The sequence below is a fragment of the Passer domesticus genome, chromosome 3 (assembly GCF_036417665.1).
Source record: "Passer domesticus isolate bPasDom1 chromosome 3, bPasDom1.hap1, whole genome shotgun sequence".
Lineage (NCBI taxonomy): Eukaryota > Metazoa > Chordata > Aves > Passeriformes > Passeridae > Passer > Passer domesticus.
In genome coordinates, this window is record NC_087476.1 from 14,828,241 (window position 1) to 14,840,788 (window position 12,548).

At 34.8% G+C, this 12,548-nt stretch overlaps 1 protein-coding gene across 3 annotated transcripts in view; it reads left to right on the plus strand.

Annotated features, from left to right (window-relative positions):
- The window catches only part of ROCK2 (Rho associated coiled-coil containing protein kinase 2), a 103,356-nt gene that overhangs the window by 73,308 nt on the left and 17,500 nt on the right, over positions 1-12,548 (plus strand). For all 3 annotated transcript variants that reach the window (XM_064411939.1, XM_064411937.1, XM_064411938.1), the window contains 15 exons: positions 545-680; positions 809-900; positions 1,152-1,398; positions 1,718-1,824; positions 2,524-2,683; positions 3,358-3,518; positions 3,915-4,099; positions 5,294-5,363; positions 6,692-6,795; positions 6,912-7,098; positions 7,436-7,529; positions 7,643-7,737; positions 8,400-8,579; positions 8,797-8,965; positions 11,958-12,028. In XM_064411939.1, coding sequence (XP_064268009.1) covers positions 545-680; positions 809-900; positions 1,152-1,398; positions 1,718-1,824; positions 2,524-2,683; positions 3,358-3,518; positions 3,915-4,099; positions 5,294-5,363; positions 6,692-6,795; positions 6,912-7,098; positions 7,436-7,529; positions 7,643-7,737; positions 8,400-8,579; positions 8,797-8,965; positions 11,958-12,028 — 2,058 coding nt within the window. The remainder of the gene's footprint in view (positions 1-544; positions 681-808; positions 901-1,151; positions 1,399-1,717; positions 1,825-2,523; positions 2,684-3,357; positions 3,519-3,914; positions 4,100-5,293; positions 5,364-6,691; positions 6,796-6,911; positions 7,099-7,435; positions 7,530-7,642; positions 7,738-8,399; positions 8,580-8,796; positions 8,966-11,957; positions 12,029-12,548) is intronic.

Below are 12,548 nucleotides of genomic sequence, written 5' to 3' on the forward strand. Positions count from 1 at the left end.
ACTGCTCATTTCTTTCTAGAACTAGATTTTTACCATATTTTTAAGTTGGCAGACAGCATGACACAAATATCCCATACATATTTTAAAAATGGAAGGTGTGAGAGTAGTGTTTCCAGAGAAGGAAGACCATACTTTGGATTATTTGATGTTAGTAAAAGGACCCTATTTCTTGCCCAGCTTTGCACCTTACTGCTTCTACAAATTTAGATGTGGCTGTGTACAACTTAATGTATGGCTCATGTGGGTGCATGTCAAGACCTTACTTTTACATGTATGTTTCTCTGCTCCCAGAGTGACTGCTTAGGCAGGTCTACCAGGTTTGTCAAATCCAGATGATCAAACAGTATTTAAATTGCAAAGCTCCTGGCCATAGACATCCTGGGCTGGATTTGACCACGTGTTCTGATACGTAATATTTGCAGCAGGCAGATGGACTGGCTGCCTCCATTACAGACTAAACTGAGTGCAAGAGTTGTGTTTTTATTGTAAAAGAATACCACTCCTGTGTGTGTAATTAGTGGTGTATTTTTTTAAATCTATCCAGATAACTTCAAGGAAGAATGTAGAGTCTGCAGTCAGGCAGTTAGAGAGAGAGAAGGCTCTTCTTCAGCATAAGAATACAGAATACCAGAGGAAAGCAGAACATGAAGCAGATAAGAAACGCAATTTGGAAAATGAGGGTATGTTGAACCATGCTTGAAGGTTCCATTTTGATGTGGGTTTTTAATACTTAAAATAAATTAATTATAGTTCCAATTCAAGGGTTTTCATTACAGTGATTAACAATGTTGAATTGTTTTTGTTGCAGTTAACAGTTTGAAAGACCAACTCGAAGATTTAAAAAAGAGGAATCAGAACTCTCAAATATCAAATGAAAAAATTAATCAACTACAAAGACAGGTATGTCAGCTTTATATACATAGCTATATTTTAAAGTAATCACTGCTTGAATACAGATTTTGGTAACAGTGGAGGATTTTGAATGTGCAGTTAGGTTTTAAAAGCTGTTTTTTCTTGTTAAGTTTTGGTGTTCAAAAGTAATCTTAAAATACACTCCTTATTTCTTTAATCCATAAAATGTAGTACTCTGTAGTAGAAATAGTGGGAATTATATTTTAATTGTTTCTGAAGTGTGTTTTTATCAATCTTAGTTGGATGAAGCCAATTCTTTGCTGCGGTCAGAGTCTGACACTGCAGCCAGGTTAAGGAAGAACCAGACAGAAAGCACAAAGCAAATCCAGCAGCTGGAAATTAATAACAGAGAATTGCAAGATAAGAATTGCCTGCTAGAGAATGCAAAACTCAAACTGGAGAAGGAGTACCTCAATCTTCAGTCAGCTCTAGAATCAGAAAGGAGAGATCGAAGTCATGGATCAGAGATTATCAGTGATTTACAAGGTATTTCTGCAAATCTTCTGAAGTTAAGATTACTTCTTTTTTCTGGTGTGGGTGGTGTTATTTCAGTTTCAGACTGTGACTAGGTAAGTGTGCTGTTTTATAAAACGTTACGTAATTGTAAATAGCATTTAAGAAAAAATGTGTGGTGATACCTATAGAACATTATTGGAAACTTTTAGAATCACCCCAAAAGGAGACATTCTTAATAGTCAGAATGAGAAGCTGTTATATTTTTTAAAATGTTATCTCTGAATAGATAAAATACAGTCTTGTTTTCACACACTGACCACAGCCCCATTAATATTTTGGTAATTTTAAGGTCGAATATCTAGCCTTGAAGAAGAAGTGAAAAATGGAAAGAGTGCATTAGCCAAACTGGAAATGGAGAAAAGACAATTGCAAGAAAAGCTCACGGATTTAGAAAAGGTAACAGCACTGCTAAATGAACATTATTGGTGTTACATTCTTACAGTATTTTTGAATTTGTACTTATATTATTTGAGACATTGCAACTAAACCTATACAAAAAAATAAGGCTTGGTTTGTTGGGGTTTTTTTTTTGTTTGTTTGGGGTTTTTTGGGGAGGGGAGGTTGGTGTTTTTTTCCGATTTGAGAAGTGGGGGGGAAAAAAAGACATCATTTCCCATACAATTATGATACATTTTACTGCTAAAGTAATTAAGTACTTAATTATGTACTCAGGTGTGTACCTTAATGTACATTAGCTACATTTCATTTAATATGTGGAGGTTTTTTTGAACTCTCATTATTGCGAAAAAGAAAATAACCTGTGCTAATAGGATTTTTAAAATAAATCTGTTACTGAAATAAAAGGCTTGAAAAATCTCTTCAATAAACTTAATCTTTGAGCTGCTCTTACTACAGAATATTGGTTGTTAAGGCAGTAATTGTGTAATTGTTTGCAACTGGGGATGTCTTTGTACATTTTTAGAGCACTTTGGCATTCACAAAAAAACATTTATGGAAATGAGTTCTCCGTTCCTTAGCATGAGCTCTCTGTTCTATCCAAGCATCCTTCCAAGCAGCATGTTACTGTTGTTCAAAATTCTGCCACTAACCTGGTGTATTTAATGTTTTATTTCAATGTTATTTTTTCTTTAACAGGAAAAGAGCAACATGGAAATAGATATGACATATAAATTTAAAGTTATGCAGCAGAACCTTGAACAAGAAGAAGCTGAACATAAAGCCACAAAAGCACGGTTAGCAGACAAAAATAAGATCTATGAGTCTATAGAGGAAGCAAAATCTGAAGCCATGAAAGGTATGTATTTGATGTCATAGTTGGACTTGGGTGTGAATTGTATAAAGTAGATAATATAATCTCTCATTGTGCGTATTCTGGTGCACCTCATGACAACTGAAACATCTTGAAGGCAGGGATAATTGCCAAAAAAATCCATAAAATAGCTCTTACTTTTGAATTAAATGGCTTATGTTTATTGCAGCTAATTTAAAAGCTACCTACAGATCCTGTCCTTCCAATTGCAGAGCATTCACAAAAAATTTGAGCATGCAGATCTTCAAAAGAAGCAAGAATGATTCAGTAATAATGGTTGAGTCACTTGGCATATCAGGTGCCCAAACAGCTTCAGCTCTTTGATTATATATTATCGCAGTCAGAGCACAGTAGATTTAAATGTTTTATTTTTAAAATTCCACCCGTTTTGTTCATCTCAGAGGTGTTGCAGATAAACTGAAAGTTATCTAGAAGCTCAAAAGTAGGAAATAGCTCTGTCAGAAATGCTTGAAAAAGCATCCTCTGGGTGTGTATCTACTGTGAAAATTTTAATGAATCACTTCTTAAGTAGTCTTTCTCTTCAGCTTTAAAAGGAAAAACGTGGCTTATTGTTAGTACAGGGTGGACATCCTCTTCCTTTTGGCTTCCAAAATCTGCTGTTTACACTTCACTGATGTCTTATATCATTTACTTCACAGAAATGGAAAAGAAACTTTTGGAAGAGAGAGCTTTAAAGCAGAAAGTGGAGAATCGGCTGTTGGAAGCTGAGAAGCAGCGCTCCATGTTGGACTGTGATCTCAAACAGTCGCAGCAGAAAATAAATGAGCTCCTTCGGCAAAAGGATATTCTGAGTGAAGATGTAAGGAGCACTGACAGAAGGAGTCTTGAGTCAAACCTTGTTTTCAATGTCTTAGTATTTTTCCTGTTATAGCTGTATTTAGGAATATTTGTGAATGAAAATGTCAAGAAAGTTTTCCTTCTCTACCCTTGAAACTTTTAAAAGTCTACTTCATGGAATGTGGTGACATTTTCTGATAAATTTCAGCATTATTTATGTTAAAAGGTTTGTCCTCTATAGTGGTAAATGTTGTGAGATTGACATGGAAAAACTAGGTAATTTAATGTGTGCTAATGCCTTTATTCAGGAAGCAGCTTTGATTTTCCAAGAGATGTAAAGGAAGTCAATTAGAGACTGTTTAAATGTTGTTTTCCTGTATAGGTCTGTAAAATTCACAGGTTTCTGCTTCTTTTTCAGGTAAAAAACTTGACATTAAAAATAGAACAAGAAACACAAAAGCGCTGTCTCACTCAAAATGACCTCAAGATGCAAACACAGCAGGTCAACACCTTGAGAATGTCGGAGAAGCAGTTAAAACAGGAGAATAATCACCTTCAGGAAATCAAATTAAGTCTGGAAAAACAAAACAATGAACTTCGCAAGTATGCAAGTTGCTCTATATGTTTTAGTCATGTTATTGATTTAAAATATTTTTGGAACAAAAGCTGGGAGCAAAATTAATTTTAAAAAATTGCTGCAAAGAATATGGTATTCTGCAGTGCAAAACTTAATTGTTCTTTAAAATAATTTACAGTGACTCTAAGTGTGACTTGCCTTAGTGATTGTATAGGTTTGTATTGAAAGATGTTTGTTATCCTGAAAATCTTAGAAAACACAGGTTAAATATGAGACTGAAAACTTCAGAGCAACACTTATGTAACTGAAGGTCTAGGTTCTTTTTTTAAATGATTTAGGACTTCAGTGAAGAGGAAAGTTACTGGAATTATTAGTCTAGGAGAGCTTGTCAGAGTTGGAAATGAATACTGCTGCAGAGCTACAAAGCATAACCATTGAAAATATCTAGTACTACAGATCTTTAAACACATCTGTTGGACCTTCAGATAGGAGTGTCAGTAGTTCTTCAAGGTCTTACAAGTAGTATTTGCACCTGATAGGAAGTAAGGAAAGAAACTATTTTATTTTTTACATAAAGAACATTCTTGTGAATGAAAAGACCAGATTACCACATGTATCAGATAAATCTCAATCCTAGCTCCTTTATGACTTTGGATGTTTTGTCTCCCTGTGCTTTGCCTTTCTGTCAGCCAGCTGCAGTTAGTCATATAGAAGGTGGCCATAAAAGTGCAGTTAGTCGTGTAGAAGGTGGCCATAAAAGACTGGCAGAAGTCTTCTCTGCTACATTTCTGTTGTTATGGAACTGACTATTGATTAAATAACAGATGAATTCAAGAAAATATGCGTGCCAAGGAATACTGACATTCACAGACTGCTCTAGCAAACAAGACACCCAAAACAACCAGTCAGATCAGTGACATTTTACATGGAAATAAGATTCTGATGATGGTTGTTTACTTTATCAGTGTCTCTTACGAGTTAAACTTTGTGACACTGTTGTAGTTAGTGTGTTAGCAGTATTAAACTGACTTGTTATTAGTGCAGTATTCTTAGCTGTACAAGTGAAGAAGAGAGCTGGCACCCAGAGGAAGCTTCAGGTTTAATAGTTGATGATATTTAGGTCAAAAAATTGCTGGAGATCTCAAGAGTGTGAATGCTGGCTTTTCTGTTTACTGTTTTGGAATGTCTTTGTATCTCTAAAGCATGTTCTTCCTTTCTAGGGAACGTCAAGATGCAGATGGACAAATGAAAGAGCTTCAAGACCAGCTTGAAGCTGAGCAGTATTTCTCAGTATGTTTTATGCTGCTTTATTTTTATATTAATCTGTTTACTGAGTGTGTTAGCTTTTCTTCTTCCCCCTCAGCCATCAGACATTTCACATGTCTAACCCAAAGCTACTTGTTTTTCTTGTGCCTGTCTCCAGTGTTTTGTGTGCTGCCTTGATCTTGATCACTGAGCAGCACAAAAGAGCTCATGTTGAGAAATGTCTCAGCTTTGTAGGGGAGTTCAGTGGGAGTAGTCAAGCAGCTAATTTTTCCACAGTGTAAATAATCTCATGCATGTTTCAAGCCTTTTCCATGCTGTATGATAGAGAAAAGTTGTATTCTCATGTGATGTGACAATACATATGCATCTACAGCTCAGAAGGAAATTTTACATTACGACCAAACTTGGTAGTGATCTCTCGGCAGTTTTTCATTTATTGTGGCAAGGTGCACCAGAATAAATAGGTAGCATACTTAAAAATCATCATCACTGGCTTGTGGAGGTCAATTTTCATTAACAGTGCACAGCCAGTCACACTGCATAAGATGCCAAAAGGCTTGTTTCAATATTAACAGAAAATTAAGATTTTCTTGTGGATTTAGGTCAGTGAGAAGGCTTACCTAAAGTTTTATAGATGAAAATGTTACACACATTAAAGGAAAGAAAGGGAGAATTGAGGTCAGTTGACTGCTGTAGATGGGTCAGAGAGACAACCTGTCTTGAAATCCCTGCAGTAAGTACACTTCGAGTCATCTGTCACTTGACCTGTAGTCAGTCATTTGAATGGACAGAGCAATATAATGTTTCTTTCATTTTCTTCAGAGTTCTAAATTTATATTGATTCCATGAAATTTTGAATTTAAAATTATTTTCTAGTTGGTTTTTCCCATATTCCTGTATTTCTTTTTGTTCTTTAACTGTCCTATTGGTTTTATGGATTTGTATAATTATAATCTAAACTCCATATGCCTAATTACACGAGACAAGATTTAAAATAGTAGAGAAAAATAAATTAATTATTTTCTCTGCTTCTGATACTTCTGATTTTGTACAAAATAGTGATTTTCACATTTAGAGTATCTTTAGCAATATGTATACATACAAAGGGAATGTAAATCATACATCTACCCATTCACAAATATACAAATTAAAAAAGGAAAAACAACGAAGTAAAATAACCAAAGCACATTTTTGAACGATGATGACATTTAGATAAGTTTCAAGAAGGCATTGCACAATTATACTCTAATTAGTGTGATTAAGGAACTGCATACCATGTCAACTTGTTTAAATTTTGTGGACCTTCAAGAGTATAGAAATCACATAATTTTCTTTCCAACTTTAAATTCTAGACTCTCTATAAGACACAAGTGCGAGAACTTAAAGAAGAATGTGAGGAAAAGACCAAAATTTGTAAAGAAATGCAGCAAAAGATACAAGAGTTACAGGATGAGAGGTAGGTTTTGCTAGTTGGACTACTAATACATAAAAGATCAGGTTGGCTTTTTGCTGTTTTCTTTCCTCCCTAACCTACCCATTTTAAAGTTAAAAGTATGTATCAATAATTTGCAGAGATTCCTTGGCTGCTCAGCTAGAGATTACTTTGACAAAAGCAGATTCAGAACAACTTGCCCGTTCCATTGCTGAAGAACAGTACTCTGATTTGGAAAAAGAGAAGATTATGAAAGAGCTGGAGATTAAAGAGATGATGGCGAGGCATAAACAGGAACTTACTGAGAAAGATGCCACCATAGCCTCAGTGAGTTACGTGATCTGTAATTTTGGTAGAGGTTGTACATGAGCTTTATTTGCAGTTTGAGTTATCCACTGCTCTTTAGCAGATCTAGAGATATTCAAGTATACCTAATGTTTTAAAACTATTTCTTTCTTATGATTGAAATTCAAGAATCTTTTACTGTGTTTTTTCCATGCATTTCTCTGACCATTCTTTCTTCTGTGCCCCTACCCCTCCTTCAGCAAGTCCTCTTATTCTTATCCTGGTCTCACTCTGCAGCACTTCCTTCTGTCTTGTGATGCTGCTTTTTTTGCCAAATGAGTTTTGTTACATGGTCACATGTAATTTTTTTTTGTTTTAGTTGGAGGAAGCAAATAGGACACTAACCAGTGATGTGGCTAACCTTGCTAATGAGAAAGAAGAACTAAACAATAAACTGAAGGAAGCACAAGAACGTACGTAACCTGAATCAAATGTGATTTAAATTGAAATGAGGTTTGTTCTTTAATAATACTATATGCATTTGTCATGAGTTTTCATAGATTTTCTTTTCATTACCTCGCTACAGAAATTACAAAGCTAAAAGAAGAAGAAGCAAATGTAGGAAATATTAAAGCACAATTTGAGAAACAGTTGTTGAATGAAAGAACATTAAAAACCCAGGTAAGCAAATATATTCAAATGCATGTAGACACAGTGTTCATGAATCAAATAGTTTTTAATAGAATACTTTCCATTATAAAATATTGATATATACCAGTATTGCTTTATTTGTTTTTGCTCCAAAAGAAAATATATTGGGGTTTTTTCCCTTCTTCTAAGTAGACTTTCAGTGTAGTGAAACTGGATCCTTATGATTCATAATAGGGGAACTTCTAATCCAGATGTATTCTACCAGCAAAAGCCTTCATTTCTGTCAAATGATTTGATATGTTACTGGTTTCAGTATTGATTTACATACCTCTACAAGTTCTATAAAGACGTACATTTCTGATTTTAATCTAGATTGTTTTTTAGAACAAGTGGCATTTTAATACAAAGACATATTTTAGGTCTATCTAGTGAAAATGGAAGGGATTATTTAAATGAATGAAAGTGCTCACACAGCTAATGCTTGCTTCAAGTCAAAATTACATAATTACCTTCCTTTATATTTTGTGTGATACATTGAATTAAAGCAAGCTTGTAGTACTGGGTTGTAGAGGTCTTAGTTTATAGTTGGAAGTGCCTGGTTATATACAAAGAGAAGACTTTTATTTCTTCACAACATAAGTCTATGTATTTATTAGTGTGGTTTTTGTCACTTTTTTCTTTCCCATGGGAAGGCTGTGAATAAATTGGCTGAAATCATGAATCGGAAGGGTCCAGTCAAACGTGGAGCTGACACTGATGTACGGCGGAAGGAAAAGGAAAATAGGAAGCTGCATATGGAACTGAAGTCTGAACGAGAAAAATTAACCCAGATGATGATCAAATATCAGAAGGAAATAAATGAAATGCAGGCTGTAAGATCCTTTTGTAAATATAAACATTCCAGTATTTTCTGTAAAATTTTACTGTTGATACAGACTTTTAGGTAGCATATCCAGTCTCCATTTCTGAATTTCCCCAACCAGAAGAAATACACAGAATGTATATTGAGATTGGCTACAAATTCTGCATCATTTTCTCTGAGTAACCAAATATTGTGATAATAGGGAATCTTGCAATTTATCCCTGCAGCAAATAGCAGAAGAGAGTCAGATACGGATTGAACTGCAGATGACTCTGGACAGCAAAGACAGTGACATTGAACAGCTTCGTTCCCAGCTGCAGTCACTGCACATTGGGCTGGACAACAGTAGCATAGGGAGTGGACCTGGAGAGGCTGAGGCAGATGATGGATTCCCTGGTATGTTAATTTTATTAATATTTCTGCATTAACTGGGTTCATACCAGTGATTTCCATAGAAACTGGAGTATTAAAATGATGCTCTGATGATTCTGTGATTCTTATCTTTATCTATTTCTACCATCTTACCAATCCTTTGATAGTGATCACTTGCTCACCTGCTAACTAAATCTGTCTGTTGTAGTACTTCACTTTCTATTTATTTATATAGGGTTTTTTTTAATTCTGTTATGGCCCATTAGAACTAAATATTTCTTTCACTTTATTTTGGTGGTTATTTTGCAATTACTGTGCGTATGTGATAAAATGTAAAACTAATACTCTCTTAGAGATTCTATTTTGACTTCTTTTCTACTTTTCCTCCTTTATGCTTTATGTTTAGTCCATATCACTCAATCCCACACTATGGAATCCATGTCCTTTACCTATCAGCACTCCTCTACCTCTGTCAGTATTGCCACTAAGCCTTCCAGTTCTCGCATGCTTCTTGATTCCGATTCTGACTCAGAGGAAGAGCCTTTGTCTTGTTCCCACAGCCCTACAGAAGTTGATAGCACAGGTGACATCCCTGAGAACCTTTGGTTTTGTTCTTATTGTGTTGTTTTCTCTGTTTCAGAACTAACACTATTAATACATAATGAAAGAAACATAAACCAAATCTGGCAGATAACACACTGCTGCAGCAGTAAACACTGCCATCAAAGACATGAGAAAGTTTGCATGAACAAATAACTGCCCTGTTTTCTCTAAATGTTTGCAAATGCTTGCTGACAGTTATAAACCTACCATTTTTATTGAGGCATTGACTAAATGAGCCTTATGGCTGGTTTTCAAGATAGTCTCTACACAGTGTCTGCAGCTCTCTGTATGACCCTAAGGTACTGGACACCAAAAAGTCAAGTCTTTGTGTTTAAGTGAAGTGTGGAAATATCTAACTCCTCACATTTTAATATAGATTATTTTCTTGTAGAAATTCATTGTCCTGAATATTACATTGTTTTGTCTTAAAAAGTATATTATGAATGATAAGGCTCTGTTTTATTAATTCTATATTCATTTTATATGACTACACATACACCCTTTTAACAAAGCTTCTATTTAGTCTTTATGTTAGAGGTGGGCTTTTTATGGCATTCAAATTTCTGTATTTCTCATGAGGTTCCTTTAAAGTGTAAATACCTTTCCACTGAAGGCAGAACCTCTTTTGGTATTTGGACATTTCTTCATCAAACTAGAGTAAAGAATAATGCATTCCCTCTATTTTCCTCATTCTCTGGTTTTTGCTTTGAAGCTTCTAATAAAGAAAACCTACATACATACGTATTTTTTCCTTGTTAGCTGCTGTTGTGGTATGTGCATGGATTTGATTTGCTTTGCTCTAAAGTAAAAATCATAGCTAAGACGGGATTTTTTGCTGACATAATTACAAAATATTTGAGGCAGGATAGTGTCTTCTGTTGTTTCTCCCCTCCTAGTGTTTATAAGCATGTATTTTGAGAAGTTTGGAATATTCTGCCCTTTTTTCTGATCTTTTAGTATTGAATGGACAGGAGAAGTGAAAAAGTATAATGAGAAGCTCTCCATTTTGTCTAATTTAATCTGTATTACAGGTTGCAGAGAAAAATAGGAAAATCATATTTTAGGAAATAGGAGAAACATGCATATTTTTTTGCTCTACTTGTGCTTCCTGGATGTGGGGTAGACTATTTTTTTGCATCAGCCTTATGCTTGCTACACTTTCTGTGAGGTATAGTTGAAAGCAACAATACAAGGTGGCAGGTATGAGGCAAAACAAATGTTACAGAACTGTTTCATGTACTTGATATGTGTCTTAAAATAGGTCACCAACAGCATTGCTTGTAGAGCAATAAATATTGAAGACAGTGTGTATCTGTGTATCTTAAGTCTCTTTAACACAAAAAGAATTCTATGAATGTCTTGTAATTATTTGTTACACTGTGTTAAACATGGGCAGGAACCTGCAAATGCCCTCAGATGAGAAGAAAAATAGTTTTTGTAATTTTGGACTATGTTTCTGCTTGTGGTTTTGTCTTTGTTAATGCTTAACACTTCACTATTTTTGACTTGGAGGTTCCTCAGCAGTAGTAGAGGTTATCTGCTAGGGTAGGAAACTCTTTAGAAAAATATTATTGCAATTAAGTATTAATTGCAATAATTCTTCCCCCTTAATAAAACATAGGAGGAAGAAACACTTGTGCAGCTACAAAAATAGGGTGGAAGGCTATATGATCCTATGAATTACCAGCACTGGGAAAGTGTGATCCTGTTGAGCTTTTGGTGACTACTGAAATGTGCATGTCAAACAACAGCTGAGCTCTCAATACTCTTGATAAATCAAATCTGACGAATGTGGCAGTGTAATATAAAATACTGCAAGTGTGTGAAAGGGCAGTTGAATTCAGGCAAGGCCTAAAGGTTAGCCAAAAATTACTTATTTTGGATTAGAAAGCCTAGGAGGTGCAGGCAGAATTAGAGAAAAGAAAAAATTACAGACCAAAAAGTATGAGTTAGAATGCTAAACTGACATTTTCCATAGCATATAGGGTATATAGGTTATTTGTGGTGGTAATTTGCCTTTTTTTTTGGTCTTGGATTGGGCATTGTGTGGTCTGTACTAATATCTTTAGGTGTTATTGTAAAAGGTAATGGTCAATAGACATAAGGCTTCTAAGACATGAAAAAATTACTAAAGGGAATGTGTGTGCTATAATTGCAAGTTTGTTCTTTCCCTTCCTCCTACTACTTCTTTGTGATTGCATTGCTGGCTATTGGCTGTATTCAGGGGTGCATTATTTAATGCATTCCTGAACGTTTACCACGGTAAACTTCTCAAGATCCCATACTGTTAAATAGTTCATCTTCTCATGTTTGCTCTCTTGCTTTATTATTTGATGTTCAATAACTTCTAAAATGCACAGTAGTCTCAAAAATAATTTTTTATCTGTTCTTTAAATGCATATATATTTTTCAGAATCAAGATTGGAAGGCTGGCTATCAATGCCTGTTAGAAATAACACAAAAAAATTTGGATGGGTTAAAAAGGTAAGAAAACAAGATTTATGATTTTGTTTAATGTTTAGATTCAACTTTGAACTTTACTGTAGGTTTTCAACACTTCAGTTTTTCTTTTATATATGTTCTCTCATTACTTAAATTTATAAAATATGTTAACTGATATAGCTACATCTGAAAGGAGCAGCTTAAGACAACTGCAATAGTTTAAGACACCTCTTTGTGTAGCCAGAGGTGAGAACAGTCATTCATGATCTTCAAATGTTTATACATGCCATAAGCATTCCCAGCAGTATTACACAGCTGGAATTAGGCAGAGTCTGGAAACACATGCTCTTGACAATTTCTTTATTTAGGAGATCAGACTAAAACCTACTCCTCCTGCCTTGTGCAGCCTTCATTTGTTTACTGCTTCTCAGTAACCTCTTTGATGAGTCTTTATCAAAAATGTAACATAAACATTTTCATACAAATTTCCTTACTGCTGCCATACAGTAATTCTGGGCAAAGTTCTGGAAGTAGGACACCTTTTAGATAATTAGCTTTTTAG